This window comes from Corvus brachyrhynchos, unplaced genomic scaffold (genome assembly GCF_000691975.1).
Source record: "Corvus brachyrhynchos isolate BGI_N302 unplaced genomic scaffold, ASM69197v1 scaffold237, whole genome shotgun sequence".
In the NCBI taxonomy this organism is placed as follows: Eukaryota; Metazoa; Chordata; class Aves; order Passeriformes; family Corvidae; genus Corvus; species Corvus brachyrhynchos.
Window position 1 is genome coordinate 1,554,766 of NW_008238959.1, and position 19,718 is coordinate 1,574,483.

At 41.2% G+C, this 19,718-nt stretch overlaps 2 protein-coding genes and 1 long non-coding RNA gene across 3 annotated transcripts in view; 1 reads left to right on the plus strand and 2 right to left on the minus strand.

The window, feature by feature from the left end:
• Positions 1-12,266, minus strand: part of LOC103618654 (heterochromatin-associated protein MENT) — a 20,602-nt gene extending 8,336 nt beyond the window's left edge. The window contains 9 exon segments of the mRNA XM_008637083.2: positions 988-1,279; positions 2,159-2,326; positions 4,360-4,502; positions 5,249-5,366; positions 7,318-7,455; positions 9,043-9,129; positions 10,171-10,253; positions 10,256-10,336; positions 12,203-12,266. Coding sequence (XP_008635305.2) covers positions 988-1,279; positions 2,159-2,326; positions 4,360-4,502; positions 5,249-5,366; positions 7,318-7,455; positions 9,043-9,129; positions 10,171-10,253; positions 10,256-10,328 — 1,102 coding nt within the window. The 5' untranslated portion in view covers positions 10,329-10,336; positions 12,203-12,266.
• Positions 1-15,616, plus strand: part of LOC108447722 — an 18,384-nt gene extending 2,768 nt beyond the window's left edge. Inside the window, exons 2-3 of the long non-coding RNA XR_001863399.1 lie at positions 6,208-6,211; positions 15,605-15,616. This is a non-coding gene — a long non-coding RNA (uncharacterized LOC108447722). The remainder of the gene's footprint in view (positions 1-6,207; positions 6,212-15,604) is intronic.
• Positions 15,617-16,297: 681 nt separating this feature from the next.
• LOC108447721 (heterochromatin-associated protein MENT-like) overlaps positions 16,298-19,718 on the minus strand; it is a 7,801-nt gene continuing 4,380 nt past the window's right edge. The window contains exons 7-8 of the mRNA XM_017738607.1: positions 18,847-19,014; positions 16,298-17,801 (exon numbers count right to left, since the gene is read on the minus strand). Of these exons, the coding sequence (XP_017594096.1) occupies positions 17,391-17,801; positions 18,847-19,014 (579 nt within the window). The 3' untranslated portion in view covers positions 16,298-17,390. The remainder of the gene's footprint in view (positions 17,802-18,846; positions 19,015-19,718) is intronic.

Sequence of the window (19,718 nt, forward strand, 5' to 3'; positions counted from 1 at the left end):
GCCCCGCCGCCTCAGTGAGTCTTGGCCGCTGCTCCCCTCCCCTTGCAGCTCCGCCGGCCTCGGCCCGTGTTTTTTCACCTCTGCCTCCCTCTCGTGGCAGAGCTGACAGAAAACACCCCCGGTCTGTGAGGGGCTATTAATTACTATTACTTATTTCTGAAGGTAGGATTGCTTTGAGCAAAATTGAGCTGTTGCTGTAGCAAGACACCGTACGGGCTTAATCCTTCTTCACACTCCTGAGGGTCTGGGTGAAGCAAATAGCCCTTAGAGAGATGCATTGTATTGTATTTTATTGTATTGTTTTTTATTGTATCTGTAGAGCAATATGAGGGTAATTGGGAGCTGATGAAGACTTGGGATGTGGAAGGAAAGCAAGGGGACAACCACAGGGTGAAGGTTGGGAGAATCTGCCTCCAGTAGTAACTCAAGAGCTTAATCTAGGGCTAAAAAGCAGGAACTGGGTCTAATTGCTGAAGGCTGGGAGTACATGCTAGGGCCACATCAGGATAAGCAGCCCTCATCATGAGGGTGAGGAGAAAGACTGAGGCAAAATATATTTGTGCACAGTGCTGTGAGTGGGAGAGACAGAAACACCATAGCTTATAGTGATACCCATGATGGCCTGATCTGAATGACAGCCAGGATTGCTCTGTGGATGTGAGGCATCACACTCTCCTGATGGCACTACCATGGTTGTTCCATCAGGGTAGGAAGGAGGCATTGGAGGAGCTACGCCTCAGGCACCAGGGTGTGTGGTCTGATGAAGAAAGAGTTCAAGTCCCACTCCCTGAGTTGTAGAGAGCTCCAGGTTTGGGGTTTGCCTCTGTGCTAGCAAGCAAGCAAGCATCTCCTGCTCTGTAGGGCAAGGACTCACTGACTAGGGCGAGCAAAGTCTGCCAAAGAAGAGGATGGTTTGTGATTTGTTGTGTCTGATGAAGAAGATGAAAGGGTGATCAGCTTTGAAAGTCATTGTTGGGACTTTTGATCTCATCATCAAGACACCTGTGGCAGCTGCTGCCTCAGTACCTTCTTCATTGACCTCCACAAAAGCTTTGTGAATAACTTCTGAGATGAAAAGATCCTTCTTCACTGACATCCCTGTGAAATCAGCCTGACCTGGGTCAAAAGCATTTCGTATCCCCATGCTGCTCAGAGGGGATTTAAGGTCATAATTCTCTTCCAGCTTCAACTTGGGCAGGTACAGATCGACTTCCGCTTTCATCATGTTGTCTGATTTGGTCCATTCAGACAGTTTCTCATATGTCAGCTCTCTTTCCACCTGTAATGAGTTGAGGAAGAAAACAGTTGGAATGCGAAGGACAGAGACAAGACATGCACAGACCAGTGTCTCAATGCTCATCAGGAACATGTAAAAAAAGGCCCAACTACCTGCAGTGATGAAAGTTGGAATGTGCATCATATTTACAGGGCATAATCCTACAAAGTGCTGAGTGATTTATACTGCTATTTATTTTTTTAAAGGTGGGGAGGTGTAGCCCTGAACCCTCAGAGTAGTTTATTATTTTTTCTCTGCTGTGAAGAACATTGCTTTTTTTTGCAATGTATGACTTATAACAGTAATAATAGGTGCTTGATGTGTGTGTATATGGATGAATTTTCTCTGAGTAGTGGTAAATAAATGGGATGGATGGGAACTGAGGTACAAATAAAAATATTTTCCCTGCTCTGTTTAGAATCTGAAACTGATCCTGACATGGTCATGAGTGGCTGTTGACACCTTCTGGGTCAGGATAGTCAGCACCTAGTTTGAGAAACCTCACCACAAACTATCAGCTGGAAATCCAGACTGCAAATGACATGAACATGAATTAATACAGCCCTCAGGAGAAGATAATTCTAGGGCACAGTGATTGAGATGTGATCCTTGCTTTCCCTATGCTATATTGGCAAAAGGAAAGAGGACACAAAATAGGCTAAGGCAGTTGTGTGGACAAAGGTTTTAGATGTACTATGTTTGCAATGTTATCATGTGCCCTGAATCCTAAGGTGAAAATCATGGTGTAACAGTTTCTGAAATTAAGTATGAGCATGTCTGAGCTATTCTACTGTGATTTTGGAGCTTGTTGTTCCTCACTCTTTTCATTTGTTTCTGTTACTGTTTCATAGTGTATGTGATGCAACAGTAGGTCAGCCTTACCATCTCCAGGCCAGTAGTGTTATCACTGATGTCATCGGGTAGGAGAACGAACATGCTGAGTTCATTTTCCACATATGGCAGCTCAATGATTCTGAATTTCATGGTTGCTTCATGGAATATGAAAAATTTATCTTTCAGAAACATCATCTGTACTGGTTTAATCTTGGTCTGTGAAAAAATGCAGACATTAAAAAATTACCTTATGCATTAAAAGGATGATAAAATTTACTTGCTTCATTGGACTGAAAACAAGTACAAGACTCAGCAGCGTTTGGATACCTTGGAAAGGTCCCTTTCCTTTAGACAGTATCACGTACACCCCCTTTTCAAAGTCTTTGAGATCTTTATAAAAAATTAGCATAAACACACAAGCTAAATACCTACTAACTGAATCCCATGTAATGGATTTCTAAATTTAAAATAAAGGAGTTAGCTTTGATAATCAAGTAACTCTCTTTGCAGGCCATGCTATTCACTGTGTGAATTAAACCCTCTCTGGTACCAATGCATTGGGTTTGCATGGTAGTGGAGAAGCTGCAGGGATGAGTTCTGTGAGGAGACATCAGAAGATGCCTCTTTGTCAAGCAGAGCCAATTTCAGCTGGCTCCAAGGCAGACCCGGTGCTGTCCAAATCTGAGCCAGTCAGTGACACTGGTAGGGCCTCTGTGATTACATATTTAAGAAAGGGTAAGAACTGCTGCACAAAAGCAGCTGGGAGAGCCAAGTGAGATGATGTGGGAGAAACTGCCCTGAAGACACTTACATCAGCGAGGAAGGAGGGGGAGAAGGTGCTCCAGGCCCTGGAGTTGAGATTGCCCTGCAGCCCACGGGGAAGACAATGGTGGTGCAAATAGCCACCCTACATGCTCCTACCCTGTGGAGAACCCATGCTGGAGCAGGCTCCTGGCAGGGCCTGTAATGCTGTGGAGAGCAGCCCTCTCAGCTCTCAGGAACAGGTTTTCTGGCATCACCTATGACCCTGCAGTGGACCCACACTGGGGCAGTTCTTGGAAAACTGCAGACCATGGGAAGGACCCACATTAGATTTGAAGGACTGTATCCCGTGGATAGGATCCCACAGTTGAGCAGGAGAAAAGTGTGAGGAGGAGGGATTGGGAGAGACAGTGTGATGAGCTGACTACAAGCCCCCCTCCCAGTCCCCCTACACAGCTTTGGGGCACAAGTGGGTGAGCCACAAGTGAAGCTGTGCCTGGGAGGAAGGAAGGGGTGAGGGTAAGGCACTTTATATTTGGTTTTATTTCTCACTAACCTACTCTGACTAATTAGCAATAAATTAAATTATTTTCTTGAAGTTGAGCCTGTTCTGCCCGTGATGACAATTGGTAAATGACCTCCCTGTCCTTTTCCTGACCCATGACCTTCTCATCCTGTCCTGTTGAGAAGGGGCAAGTGATAGGGAGTTTTGGTGGGCACCCACCACAACCAACTGCTGTGATGGATCCTAAAACTGCACAAGTAGGTTTCGGGTACGCAGTCACGTCAATTACTTCACATTGCCTGGCATACAAAAGGTATTTGCACCCTTAATCTATGTCAAACAAAATGTTTGCTTCCATTGACAAATAATTTTGCTTGCTTTTGACACAGTCCAAAAATATGCATGCAGTCAGCCACTGGGAACTGTCAGTGCATGATTGTTTAAATACTGTTAGCTCAATGAATAGATCATCTGAATAGACCATCCTCACACAGTCAGCTAAAGTGACCAACCCCGTGAAAACTCCCTGTGAGGTCTGATGCAACACCCAGGGTGCGTGTGGGAAGAACAGCTGAATCAGATCCCATGAACTCAGGGTCCCAAGAGCAGAAGAGTGCCCTAGGTGTGTAAACATCGCTCTCAAAAGCAACCTGGTCCCGTTTGAAAATGGTACTTAGAGAATTTCTTCTTGTCCTTAAGCTACTTCACTTAGTCTGCTTAGCTTACTTTTTTTTTATCTTAACTTTAACTGTTCTCAAGTATTTTGATACTGTGGAGTTACAAATTAAAAATCCAGTTTTCATGAATATGCGTGAATAAGACAATGCTGACTTATTCTCACAGTTGCTATGCTCACTGAGTTTGTACCACTTTCTCAGTTCTAACTACTGGTGCAGTGACATATGAAATACAGGTGAAATATTTTCTCCTCAGTAATAGACATATTGCCATAGGACAACAGGCATATAGACAAGGAATTTACCTTGCTTAGTCTGAAGGGCATCTCAGAAGTATTTTTCTCCAGAAATTTCTTTTCCCATTTTCCTTTGAAATAAATGGCATTTACTAAGACCAACACAGTGCGAGAATGGAGAGATCCTGCAGGCAGCAGACTCTGTATTTTCCCTGGAAAATCAGACAAAGAGACTGTTATTCCAGTGTGACTGCATAACTTGACAATTTTGTTTGTTGCCTTTGCCTACCTCTCAAAAATGTTTGCATTTGGGGTTTTTTTTTATTGTACATTTTTATGATGTGCCTATGGTAAAAGTGGTTTTTGAAGTATCTCTGTATCCTTTGTCCAGAGAAGTTGTGGATGCCCTGTCCCTGGAAGTGTTCAAGGCCAGACTGGATTTGAGCAGCCTGGTCTAGTGGAAGGTGTCCCTGTCCATGGCAGGGGAGCTGGAACAAGATGATCTTTAAGGTCCCTTCCAACCTAAACCATTCTATGAATTCAGTGATTTTTATATATATATATATATATTTATTGGAGTTTTGGTAGTAAATTGTGTTGGAAGTAGGTAAAGCGGTATAGCTTGCATGTTGTGTGAAGTTGGTTGCAAGCAGCTGAAGAATGCAGAAGTAAAACCCTCACTAATCACTGTGAATCCACATAGTATTTACCTGTGCTCCCTCCAAACAGCAATGATTCAGAGGAGGCTACAGCATAAAGAATCCAGGGAAGGACCTTGTAAGGAGCAGCAGTTAGGTTGGAGAGAGGCATTCTTCAAACTATTCAGCTGTACTTTGCTCATCACCTCCCTCCCCTGAGTTTCCACCTTTTATGGATCCTTGGCTGCAAGAGCATTAAATGTGGAAATAAAAAATATTTGAAAGTGAGTCAAGAAAAAAGCCATCAGAGTGATACTTACTCTCAGTTTGATTTTCTACCCATGAATTGATCTGTGCTCTGACTTGTTCTGCAGCTCTCTTAAAGTTCACAGCTTGTGGTTTTGCATTGTAATAGCTTGTAATGAGCTGTAAGAACTTCTGAAAGACAGGATTTTAAAAAGTGTGCTTATTTAGTTAAACTTGAGTTATAAAAACGTTAGTAATAATCACTTTAACAGATTATATGATCTGATAATGCATAATTGAAGAAAATTTGTTTTATACGCAGTAACCTTTATAATAAGGTCTGATACATTCTATTCTAAATATTAAGTAAGGACTGATCAAACTTCAGTATCAAGGAAACTGATACATCACATTTTTGGTTTTGAAATCAAAAGTGGAAATCCTTAATTTTGAAATATTTATGAAACCTTTACTTTTTTTTTTAATTTTTCAAAATGACATTTTAACATAATTTAAATACTTTTTTTGCCTGCTTTATGAAGTAGTTTTCAGTACAAGATGGAGGAATAGTCTCATATAAAGTTGAACAAAGTCTTTTAGTTTGCTTCAGAGGTGAGGAACCTGCCAAAAATTTGTGAGGACAGTAAAAGGAATGTTCTGGTAGAACAAATAAATGGCAGAAAAGCCAAATTAACGTTTGCATTGCTGTCTGCTGTGAAATAATTCATGGAGATTCCCAGCAGGAAATTCGCTCGATTCTCTGTAAAGTAAAGGTGCATGAGATTATGGAGAAAATGAGCAACACATATTCAGAAGGACAAATTGCTAATTACTCAGGAAACCAAACAAACTCCAAAATCAAAGAACAGTAACCTCACTTAAAAGCACCTTCCAAGGACCTGGAAGATGATTAATGCAACGTCAGTTTTTAAAAGACTTCAAGGATACAGACAATTACAAACTCCTGAGTCGGTGTGGGGCAAATTAATAGAATAGGTGTAGTGAGTGTGTGGGTTAACATGACTTATTGGAGGAGTGTCAACAACATTTTGTAATAGGAAATGTGAAATCACTTCTGAAATCTGTTGGAGTTTTCTGAAGGTGTTAGGAAGCATATGGGTAACAAGGCTGAGCCATTACAGTCGTTTTGGATTACCAAAAGGCATTTTATAGGGCTTCTCACCAAAGGCTGAGCATCCATGGGACTACAGAGACAGATCTCATTTGTTTAAAAGACTGGAAACCAAGAGTAGGAGGAAATATGTTCACGATGAAGGGTTATTACTACTGGAGTACCACAGGGGTATGTGCTGGGGTCTGTGCTACAGTGTTTTTTCCATAAAACCAAAGTCTAAGTGTTTACATTAAAATATATATGTTAACATCTTTATAGGTGACACAGTAAAGGATAAGATATAGGAAGTCATTGTTACTGTTTAGGAATGAGGTATTGAAGCTGTAATGGACAGGTGCATGAAAATAATCTGCCTGCTCATGGCCAAAAACACAAATAAAAATTTAAGAACTATGAAGAAAAGAGTAGGCAACAGAAAAGAAACTTCTGTAATGTCACTGTATGGTGTTCCCACTGCCTGAATTCTCAAGGCAGCTGTGGCCTCCCCAGTCTCAAAAATGCTACAGTATAAAAGATACAGACACAGGGAGTGAGGGTGACCAGAGATGTGGAGAGGTGTCCTTTAGAACAGAAATGTACCCACAGGGATGCCAGCAGGCAGCAAGCTCAAAAGGCACAGGCACTTCCTGCAGTGTGTAGCTCAGCAGTGGAAATCCTGGTGCTGAGAGTTGAAGTAGATTCAAAATACAAGTCTGCAAAGTCCTGAAACAACAGCTCATCAGGGTCTGTTAAGTAGACATGCTCTCTGGTTCAAGAAGTCCCTGAGCTGCAGATCACTTGATGGCCACAGCAGATTCTGGAGAAGAATCACTACACCATTTTCTCATGCGCTTCCCAAACTATTGCCCACTGCTGAAAACAGATGGGCCTCTTGTCTGTCCAAGGCTAGCCCCGTATGGCTGTCCTCGTGTTCTCACTCCATCCCCAGTGCTATCATCTGGAATTTTTTTATTGTCTCTATTGATAATCACTCTTAATGTCAACATATTCCCAAGATGTTCAACTCACAGGCAGTAATGGGTAGGTCTTTTCCTCATACAGTCGGTTGGCACTCTTCAGCAAGTAAGTGCTTCTGCGTTTGTTGATGGCAGACAGGAGCTTTTTTAAGCCAGAGTGGATGTTTTCTGCTCCCTCATGCTCAGGATCCTTGGAAAGAGACACCAATTAATATGGCAATTTTTTTCTGTTGCAGGCTGTTACGTTTATTTAAATTGTTCATGTTGTTTTAATTAAAAAGTTTCAGGGAATGAAAGTATTTTTTGAGTATGTTGCATGTTTGCAGCACTGTGTGTAACTAGATGCATGTGTTTCTACCTGTAGGGTAATGATTTATTTCTGCAGTGCTTTGTAGGCATTTGGGAGCATCATCTGACAGTGCTCCAAGGAAGCCAAGTCTCATTTTTGTCATTGTCAGGCCTGATTTTCAGTTTCACAAGACCTTTCAGTTTCCCAAGGATCCATCAATGCAGCCTGGCAGCTTTTAAGGAGGTGTTCTATTCTCACGGACACCGGTGTCAAGGCACAGACTTACCAACTATTCAAATTTTCCCTGTTTCACATGTTTTTTTTCTGTTGCTGTTTGGATTTTGGAGAGAGCTTGTTTTGGATGTCAGTGTTGATGGGTTTAGGGAGGATGAGCTTGTTGTTGCCAGCTGTTGCTTTGCTAATGGAGGAATGAGCTGGTCCCCACCAGCTGCCTGGATGCAGTGTCCTCCCCCATGTCATGTACTGTGCCCTGCACATGAGACACTGAGAGTCTCTGCCACTGACTCAGCGTGACTTGTCTGTCATTCCTTGCTAAGATACTTGCTCACTCATGCTGAGACATGGGCTGCCAGGAAGGACCCCTAGGAAAGAATTTGGTAGCCAGAGGACACAGGATAGCAGAGGCTGAGTTTTTTAATGGGATAGGAACAGAATGGAGAGGTGATAGAGGGAAATGTCTGAAGGACAAGATTAGACTCACTTTGCTACAACTTACGAAGTCAGTGAGTGGCTAAAATGAATGTGATTGCAGTGATTCATCTTGAAGAATCATCTCACATCATCAAAGGAGAGAATGGTATAATCCTCTTCCCCTTTTTATTTGCAGTTAATCTAATTTAATTTCTTTCAGCTATCTTTTGGGTTCTATGCTGAAAAAAAACATGGCTTGCTTGAGTTAACAAGCTTTTCAGTGCTTAGAAAGTTCATTTGATGAAAAAGATCTGAGCAGTCTCTCTTGCTGGCAAGTCTCTGGGGAGCTGATGAGCAAGGATGAGTCAATATGCATTACCTTAAAGGGGAATTTTGTCTGCCTGATGTGTCCATGCATAAGAAAGGTGGAAGGGACTTTACTGGGAGTCAGGTGTGAATGCAGTAGCTGTTTTTCACTACAGGAAAAAAAAAACCAACCCAACCAACCTGAAGGGGATAAGAAATGGAATTGTCCAAAGCATATTAGGACCAATGATTGCTTGGTATTTCCACAGCCCAGCTAAAACCAAGCGAGACAGTATTAGGGCCAATCAAAATGCTCTTAGTGTCTCAGTTCTGCTTTTGAAAGACTGAATTCACAAGTTTTACAGTAATATTACCTACTTGCTCACTTTTTCTAGATATAGTTCTTACTGAACCGAGACAGTAGATAATAGACTGAAAACAAGCAGATGTTAAAAGCCTATAGCAGTAGTTGCATTGTCCTATCCCATTCTCAGAGATTTTTATCTCACAGTCTTTTGTTGTAATAAATACCATCTTTCTTTTCTTTGGTCTTGCTGGAGAAGGCCTTGTTGTCTCAGATGAACCTTCTTCTCTTGCAGTCTGGTTAAAATGAAGAACCTGTGATGATGATAAATGTTCAAAAAGACCCCTTGTTTGCTGGAGATTAATATGCCCAAGGGTTGTAAGCATGTTAGTTTTTTACGGTAATTCATCAGCCACACCTAATGATAGTCTGTTGAAGTTATTGAGGACAAGATCATACTCTTGATTAACTCTCTGTAACTGTATCATTACTACATAGATTTTAGCCACATTGACTGCTTAATAATAGGTCAATATTGTGACAGGAACAGGTTCCCCAGGGAGGTGGCCCCAGTAGCAAGCCTGACAGAGTTCAAGAGGTGTTTGGGCAACACTCTCAAGCACGTGGTGTGACTCTTGTGGTGTCCTGCACAGGGCCAGGAGCTGGACTCAATGGTCCTCACCTGTACCTTCCAATTCAGTATATTCTATGATTCTATGGTATTTTCAATACTCACATATCTCCATTATTCATGGGAGAATTACCATTTTTATGGACCAACTATGTCACAAAGAAAGATTTGTGTCACTCCTGTGCGGCCAAACACATGTTCAGGAGAGCTTGCTAACTTCTGTATGCAGTATGAGAAAGCAGATATACTGCTGCCAGAACCAGCTGAGGTGTAGAAGCAGTAATATCTTGCCTGAGAGATTATCTCCAGATTTCCTTTCTCTAGCATATTATAGGTCCATATTAATTTTTTTAAATAAAGGTGTCTCCCCCCTACTGTTTGAACACAATGTTAATTATTCAGTTCAGAGGGCAGTTAAAATGAAATGTAGAGTTCCAAGCAAGACCAACAGTAGCCTCTAATGTCAATAACTTCTTGTTGGCATACCACTTGCAATGCTCTGTAAACTGTAAGCTAAAAGAAAGATTGGTGAAGAGCAGAGATCTTGGAAATAAAGTGGAAGTGGCCTGCCATAATGTTGGTACAGAGAAGAGCCCCACTCCTGCTGTCAGCGTTGCAGATCACTGTCCTCCCATGTTGTTCCTTGCTGTTCCCCATAGGTAGAATAACAGTGCAATTTCTGTAGGAACCACCTGTAAAGTGGTGCACTAATTTCAGAGCTTACCTCAGCCATCTGGGTTGCGGTGTCACCTCTTGCAACCACGTGGACCATGGCAAGAGCGATTGCAAAACACCAAGGACAAAATGGCCTTTGGAAGTTTCATTCAGCTTTTTGTAAAGGTCCAGAGTGAAGCTGTTGGTTGACACTGAGAGAGATTCCATTGGTGCACCTGAGACAAATGAGTGTCAGACAGAGGTGGTGACTGCCTCTTCACTTCTTTTAAAACATACAAAGCTGCCAGTGGGAAATTGCCTGCACCTCTCAAATACAGTCTGATAGTATCCCTGGGTAAAATACTGCACAGAGACCAAGTACAGTCAGCTAGGAGGTTTCTTTTTAAGACCTGCATTATTTTTTCCTTGCTCATCACTTTTGGTGTCCTTACCAGTTTTATTTGTTCTTCATCAGTTGACTACAATTTTAGCTAGAAATGTTTTCAGAGTTTAGACTTGTTTCAAAAACTTATTTGCTCTTTGCTTAATTTTCACAGAGTTATTCTTTGATTCTGAGAAAGTGAAACAGAATAATTTCTCACTGTGCTGCTTTGGGCTTTTTTCTATTTGTTTAAACTTCCTGTGCTATTGTTTTCTGCTGAAAAAAAGCATGCTGAATTCATGTGATTCACTACATATATCCCAAAGTCTACTCGAGAGATACAGATTTTTACGTGTTCTTGGTGTAGGTAAACCCATATTTGGAAGCTGTAGCTGGATTTGCTAATTTCTGTTTTTCAAGAGAATTCTTGTATCTTACATGCAACCCCAATAGTTCCTCTTTTAACCAACAACAAATTTTCTCTGGTTTCCTGCGGGTTTGTCCTGCACATTTTCCATCCTTGTTCTGCTTCTTTTCCTAAGTGTGTTTTTACAGGACAAAACCAAAGCAAACAAATAACCACAACCCCAGGATTAAACTGATTTTCCATACATGGATCCAGAACAAAGCTGTGCATCCTATTAGCATTTTTTGGTCCATCTAATAATTTGATAAATATTAGGGCAAACTCAGAAATTTCCATTGTCTTCATCAGCATAAAGACTAATAAAACATTTGGTAAAGTTAGTGTAAGATGGCGTCAAGTAAAATTTAAACATTAGATCAACAACAGCAACTGGACATTTAAATCCATCTTCACCCACAATTTGTGTGGTTAAATCAAAAACTGCTGTCCTCAAAGTGAGCTGCTCCCATGAAGTGTCACAGATGCCTGGAGCCCCTGGGGTCCTCAAGTTCTGTTTTCAAAGCTTCTTGGAGTTCTGCAACTCCAATGCTTTGAAGCATTCCCAGAAGTTCTTCAGAGATAAATGTCATGCAGCCTAGCTCGTATCTGAGCATTTTTAGGTCCTTCAAATCACATATCTTGCTGCTGTTCCTGGATGCTGATACTCCCAGAGCATATATAGGGAACGGGGCTGAGCTGAATATTTTTAACTGAAGGATTTCAAACTGCCATCTCCTTCTCCTGTTCCCAGGGAATATATGGGGAGCAATCAAGTATCTCTCAGGCTTGAGAGAGAGAACATACATGTGTTTCTGTGAGATTCATTGGTCTACTAACCACTTTGGTCATCTGGCAAGGAAAAAGTCTGGATGCCTGATCCAGTAATTATTTGAAAGTAATAAATTAGAGGCTTGAACTAGTACACCGAATGCTGAGCATCCAAAACACTGTGCTAGGGAGTTATGTTGTCTATTCCAGGATCAGTAGAAGGGTATTCTCTCCTACAGCTCATTCTTAGTCCTCTGACCTGGATCAACTGGTAGCCTGGTGATTAAGGCATCCTTCCTACAGATCAGGAAACTTTCTGCCCTCCTAGTCTCCGTAGGTTTTTCCCAACCTCGGTTTGCATTCTGTCACTGTGCATTGGCACAGTGTTTTCCTAAGGGCTACACTTTGTACTAAAAAATGAGTACTCCCTTCCTCTATATGACTTTTGTGCCATCATTTAACCCCCCCCAGTTCCAAAGAATTTTAAATTAATTTTTAAGACTTCCAAATAAAAGCTAGTTATTTTGATAGGAATATTTACATTACCTGAAATCCTGAGAGAGAAAAGAATTAAGATCTGTCTTCAGCCAGGATCTGTGGCAGTCTGCAGGGCAGTGAGTACTTTTGGACATGCAGAAATGTTTGCACCTCCCTTTTCTTATCTACATCCTCTTCTGGTATTAAATGTGCATGTTCCCTCATTTATTCCTAGTTCTCCTCTCTATCACCTGCTTTCAGAACTTAGAGACTTCCTTAGTTCAAGGTCATTGTTAGTGGGTGTATGTCCTGGAACATGAAGGCCAGTATTCCTGTTCCCCACAGGTGTCCTCCACAACTGTGGAGTTTGGCCCACAAAAAATTTAGGAATTGCAGAAAATAATTCAACCGCACTGTGTTGCCAACAGATATGTTGAAATAATTTTACAGCTTCTTTTTCTCTACACCAACTGGGGAAATTAATAGAAACTGATCTCAAAGCTATGGCTAGAAGGGAATATTGAAATAGACTGTTAATCTCATTCATCCTGTGGTTAAATTCCTGTGAGAGGGGAAGCATCAGAATACTTGTAGACCTCACTTCACATAAAGCCCTTCTTTTGTAGAAGAATATTTTTGCATTTTTGCTCTTCTGTTTCAGAAAACAGATCACAGAGGAAGTTTAAAAGGTATTTACACAGTCACCTAAGACATGTGATGAAATGAGAGTGAATGCTGGGCTCATTTGAACTGGTGGATGCTGTTTTGAAAGACTTCTGCTCCTAGAAAAGTCAGAGAAGGTGCTTTAGATACCTACAGGCCCTAGATTATACTGAGCTTATTATTCCTCTCTGATGACTGACCGAGTTTGAATCATCCACCAAAAGCTGCAAAACTGCTTGGAAGCTCTGCTTGTAATGGCTTCTTTTACTGAAACTATCGTATATGACTAGGGAGCAAAAACAGGAGAATGAGTAAAACTGGATGTCAAAGGTGTAATAAAAATTTTGTGGTCGTTATCTGTCTTCTCTGCTGCATTTAGGCTTAGTAAGGAATGGCTTCTGCCCACTAATATGACACATGCAGAGTAAACAAATTACCTGTGTGCTGTCAACCTATATGGGAAAAGCGCCGCTATAAAGTGTACAAGTTCATATTTTGAACAAGGATTTTGTTTTAGGGCTCCTATACACTTAAAATCTGACTGGTGCATATACCATACAAGGTTTCAAGAGCAATTTGTGTGCCTCTCTTTTTTTCATACCTTTTGGTTTTAAGTGTGTGCAGCTTTTGTGGCCTTGAAAGTCCATCTTATTTTCTTGCTTCGGAAATGTATTAGGCACTGTTATATTTACTTATGAGCTTAAGAAATGTTTCTGCTCTGTATCTTAATCTGCTGTTGTTTGTTTTTTAGATAAATTAATAGAAGAAAAACCCCAAGCAGTTAGTGGGACTGCAAGCTACAAAGATTGGCCAAAAATACAGGAAAATGAAGAAAGGGTACCCAAACTGTGTAGACATTCTCTGTGGTAGGTACTAGCTGCTGCAAGATCCTGTTTGGTAAGAGACACTGGAGTTACAGAAGGGAGCACATTAGCCAAAGAAGTGCTCTTGGTTTTGCTGTGCCAGGTGAAAACAGTGAGAGAAAATAGTGAATTGATGCAGACAAAATGGTAGAAACAAGGTTTCACTGCATCAAAATGCCTGACCTATTGACCTCAAGTGGATTAACCTCTGACAAATGGTCATAAAAAAGTCTTTTGATAAAACCAGTAATTTTCCTCTGGCATACTGATGAAGAAATTTGGTCTTTTTTGAAGCCATCTTTCATCCCTATCTGGCTCAGCAGGGAGGTTGTATCTTTCTTCCTGTTTGATTCCCATATTCCTGTACCTGTGCTCTCTAAATTATCCACTGGAGTAGGCCTTTTGGGCATTTGTTGAAGATCAGTTCTCTTGCAGTTACTCCTAGTAATAAGCAGCAGAATCACTAAAATCAGTGTTAGACTAAGTCCAATTATGGATTTTTACTCTGCAAAAAGTCCTATCCAACTATGTTCCCTAGGAAGAAAATGAGACCAAGTATCACATCTGTTGCAATAGAACTCTAAAGGACAGGACTATAAACGATATGTGGAAAGGGTGTTTCTTGTGTCTATTTCTGATGGCAAAATAAAATCTTTAAAAATATGTATGAATTTGCATTGCAGTTAAAAAGCCATGGGGGTTTATATGTCTTTTTCTTGAATACTAACAGTACACCTACACTGCAAATTTTCTTGGCTTTATTAGTGTGACCTGTGTCTACCATTTCTGCTTTCATGAAGTCCATCTACCACAGAGGTTCCAGGAATTCTTTTATGAATCAAAGATTTGTACTGGAACACAAAACCCCCATCTTTCATTGTTGGATAAATTGAAAGCATGTTTATATGCTGTGTTTTGACAGGCATGGAATCACTAAGTGACAAGCAGTCCCTGCTCACAATGTGTTTGTGTTGAGGCTTGCTTTATCAGTTTCCAGTAAGTACTTATTTCTTTAGCTTTCAAAGTACTGTGACTTTTCAAAGAGGAGTTCACAGACCTGAAGTTCCAAATTTTGATGATACAGAACAAACCCAAGGCTTCTTGAAAACAGTTATTTGGAAATGCTGTAGTGTAGCACCTATTACTTGGCTAATGCCTTATGGGATGTAGCAAAGAAGGAACCAGGCTCTTCTCAGAGGTTCCTGTGAGATGACAAGAGGCAATGGGCACAGACTGAAAACATGAAATTCAATCTGAACATAAGAGAGGATTGAGATGGACACTTATGAGGATGGTCAAACACTGATATGGGTTGCCTGGAGAGTTTGTGTAGCCTCTGTTGGTGGAGGCAGGTATTCAAAATCCAACTGGATATGGTCCTGGGCAACCATCACTGGCTTAGCCTGTTTGTATAGTGGGTGAGACCAGATGATCTCAAGTGGCCACTTCTACCCTGACAATTCTCTGGTTCTATAAGGGGTAGCCTGACCTGAGAGCCACATGCTGGTTACCATGAAAATAAAGCAGGGAGGCACAAATGAAGCAGCTCCAGTGTTGCTTGCAGTAGATGAGCTCTGCAGAGACTTACCTTTCCTTCTCTTTCACACTTCTCACCTGTATTCCAAGTCTTACACTGGATTGTATACTCTTCAAGGAAGGTGAGGCTGGGAGTGGCTTGGTACCCAACCCAGCGTGTTTGACCCTTTGCACCTCTCGCCAGCTGGCAGTCACTGTGCTGCAGTTCCTCAGAGAGCCTCAGAGGTTCTGTTTTCCCTTTTCTTGTTTTTCACAGCCTTCATTTACATGTTCTTCCACATCTAAAGAACAAACTTCTCATTAAAGCTGAGTCAATAGCACACATCTGGGCTGCGCTGGGGTAGGTCCTGAGGCACTGGCAACTAAGCTGTGGGTTACAGGTAAGGGAGGGCACTGATTTTAGAAGCAGTACTTTGTACAGGGAGAAAGATGTGGATATACTTTGTTGAAGGGAGATGTAGTTCCAAACAGAATGCCTTTTGGGGAGGTGGAGTGAGTTGTAATTACAGGTGGAATTTTGTTGAGAGTAAATGCTTTTAAAGTACCTCCCTCCTGCATTCAAATCCTGTTTTCTTACGTAATGTTCTCTGACATGTAGTTGGACTACCACAATGGCTGCAAAACTTTATGCTATTCCTTATGGCCACATGGATAACACAAGTGCTGCCCTCCCAAGCCATCAGGGGGAACTGATGCTGCCAGTACAGCATGGCTTGTTCATTATTGTACATGGGCAAGAGGGATGTGTGGAAGGTTCACTTTTTTCACGTTGCTTGTTCACTGTTGAACATGGGCAAAAGGGGTATTTAGAAGGTGCTGTTTTGGGCCATAGCCTCTAGTCAGACTGCTTATTTTTAGTGTGTCATGACAGGTATGTTTAGTAAATGCCTAGGATGGCATGCAGAATAACAGTGTTTGGAGGCCTATTTGAAACCTAGTGAAAATAAGACACCAGTGTATTAAAGTTTCTCAGCTTTGTCAGCTGGGAGACTGTGGTGGTTGATTTGGAATGACAAGAATGGACACTTGCTCCAGTGGTGCAGATTGCAGGATGTCCTAAGAGAACCAAGTAATTTAATGTCTTGAATAACACAAACACAACTTCAAGTTAATTTATTTTATTAAATGCAGCTCATGGTAAAATAATAAGGATAGCGTTAATCAAAATCAAAATTTCCCTGGTGTTTCTGTCAACATCATTAATACCTTTGCTGAGATGCACTCATAAGGTACCAATCAAACATTGGTCAATATTACAGGTGGCAAGGAAGCTTTGCAGATATTAACCAGGAAACAGGTATAATTAAGTAAAATTAAAAAGAGGAAGCAGATTTAAATTCTAACAGGTTTAGATTACATATCAGTAAAAGGTGGTGAGAAGGCATGTTGCTCATCATTTTCTTAGCATTTTTGCTGGTTGGAAATCTCGGCAACCTTAAACTACAGAGTTTAGAAAAATGAGGAAAAAATGCAACGTGATTAGAGGTCAGCAATTTAGTATTAAGGGTTGGACAATTTTCCCACACAGCCTTACTTTTTCTGGAAGCTGAAAGAGCAGGAGAAAATGAATGTGATGTGTTTATATACATGTGGTGAGACAAGGGATGGTAAGGGGCATTCTGAGATTATTCTGGATTTGTATTAAATTTTGTTAATTTCCAACAGTCACAAATTTGAAATTAAGGTTATGAAATAGCATTGTAGTACAAATGCAGGTATCCCAGTGGGGAAAAGAGAGCAAAAAGAGCATACAGATCTCTAGAAGTTTTTTTCTTTTGGGGGCTCTTTTTCCTCTCTGGGAGAGTCAAGAGAATGAACTGCATGTCCCTTGAAGTCAGCATTTGACATAGAGCTAGATGATGGCCTGTGTGCAGAGAGCTTTGTGACTCCACCTTGCTTTTAAACAACAAAGCCAGAAGAACAGATTTGATAAAAGGGAGCAAAATTCTTCACTTTCTTCTCTGTTTAGGACTGTCTCATTAGGACAATGGAAAAGAGCAGTAGAGGGGTGTTCTTATGATGGCTCAGGATGGTTTCTGGATGCTGCCTTCTTTGAGGGGGTTGGGGTGGAAGGAAAAGAGCAATCACTTTCAATAAATGTGGTTACATGGCTTAAGATTGCGATTTTAACACTGCAGTTCACATTGTTCCATTGAACAGTGAACCTTGGTGGCTGTCTGAGAGCAAGTAATAATTCATTCTAGAGGAGAGCAGAATCTACCAAAAAACAGGATGCTCTTGGACTTGTTGTGTCTGATGAAGAAGTAGAAAGGGTGGTCAACCTTAAATTTCAGAACATGGCTAACAGGTGGACTTGTTACTTCTATAATGACAGCAGTAGCAGCAGCTGCCTCGGTGCCCTTCTCATCAACTGCAACAAAAGACTTGTGAAGAACTCTGGAGATCATCACTTTATCCTCAACCATTCCACTGAAATCAGCATTGATGCTGAAGGCATTGCGCATTCCCATCCCGATCAGATTACTACTGAGGTCATATCTCTCTTCCATTTTGAATTTAGGTAGGTACAGATCCACAAGAGTCTCGGTCATCTTCTTGGAATCAGTCCATTCGGACAGCTTCTCATACTTCAGTTCTCTTTCCAGCTATCGTTTAAGAAAGAAAAGGAACTTGGTGTTTGCAGGGGAAAAACAATTAATTAACTATGAATTAATCAATTTTATGGCAATGTAATGAATTAAACATTTTAAATAGCAAATTTAACATTTAGCTGAAAGCATGTAATAGAAACTGGTTTTACTGATGATCAGAGACAGGGTGTGCAACAAATATTTGAGTCTTAATGCTGCAAAGTTTTGAACAGCACCCTTTCCAAATTCATTGCAAAAGAGAGATGGGAAGGGCAATCAACAGCTGCCATCCCCCGTGGTAGTTCTTTCCTCTCTTTTACTTCAGTCCTGATGTGAATAAAATTGCTGTGTGGCACGTGGTTTGGTCCAGCTCTATAAAAACAGGTGTTAATATTATTGAACATATTTCCTTGACAGCTTTGAAACAAAGTGCTTTCTGTGAAACAAACTGCTACTCTGTGTCCTGGGCACTACACCACCAGATTTCAGCTCAGATCAAATGGAGGAAAGCATGAATGGTATAGACTCCAAGAATTTAACAATCTTGGAATTGTAGTAACTACAGTAGCAGATCTCATTATTGTAGCAAATGCAGTCTCACCAAAATCTTAGTTTTTCATAGAGCAGACAAATGGTGGGAGGGAGAGGGGGAGAAAGAGTGGGAACAATATGGAAATAACCTTCCAGCCCATGGAAAAAAGGTGTCATCTCAGGAAGAACCTGTGTCTTCTTGTGGGATGGTGTCTTTCCTAAATGTGCAAGGAAGGGAGATTTAACCCTTACAGATCATGTAAGATTGGGTGTCAGTCAAGGGGCTACTGAAGAGCTGACCATCTGATGATGCAGTGTTGACTCTCTTCAGTTCCTACCAAACTAAGGGTGCTGAGCATGGAAGAACTTTCTTGGGATTAGATAAGTATTAAAGAAAATTAATTCAGCTAGTGGAGGAGGCCAAACAGCATGACAGCGTGTCCTCAGAAAGGGAGATATGATTGTCAGCCTACCCTTTTTTTTTAATGACTGAGCAGTAATACGAAATGGTTGTAGCATGCTTTCTTACCTGTTCGAGACCCGTAGTGTTGTCTTTGATGTCATCAGGAAGGAGGATGAACATACTGAGTTCGCGTTGCATATATGGCAATTCAATCATTTTGAAATTCATTGTCTCCATGATGAGAACTGGAAATGTATTTCTCATGTACATCATCTTTACAGGCTTGGTCTTGTTCTGGAAATTATTCATTTATAAGTAAGAAATCATTCCTTGAATGGAAGGATGATGATGTCTCAGTGCAGTGCAGAGAGAGGAAACCTTTATAAGCAGCTTTTAAAACAGTGATTTATCATCCATTTCCCAAAGCTTTTCTTGACTGGACAATATTGCTTATCTTGGCATCTGTCCCAAAGCTTTTGGTGGGGGCTGAACTGAGAGATTTTTCTCTTCTCCCCAAAACATGCCCAAGGAGGAAGGAGAAAGAGAGTTAGAAATGTCTGTAGGGCTTAGGGGTATGGAGCAGGCATGGGGTATGGCCTTACAACACTGGCAGAAAAACGGCTGTGGTTTAAGAGGATGAGTGTTGTGCAGTTTATCAGTTGTCTCCTCTGTCTGGTGATAAAAGGTGACCAGCTGATTGCTTGACAAAAGGTAACAGTAGTGTCAGAGCAAAAGGGCTTCTGATGAGAGGAGTTCCTGGCAAGCAGTCACCTTGTCAAGAGTATGTAACCTCCCTTAACATTTACATCCCTCCATTCAAGGAAGCAGACCATAATCAGGAGGCAGAAGGTACACTTTGTGGAAGTTGCACAGAGTTCTTGTCTGTAACTGTGAATTCATTAACATCTCTTCTGCATACATGCCATTAATACTGCTTCTAGTCTCATGCAGCCATGCACCAGTTCAGGGCACCCTGTTGCAGCTGTATCTGAGCAGGA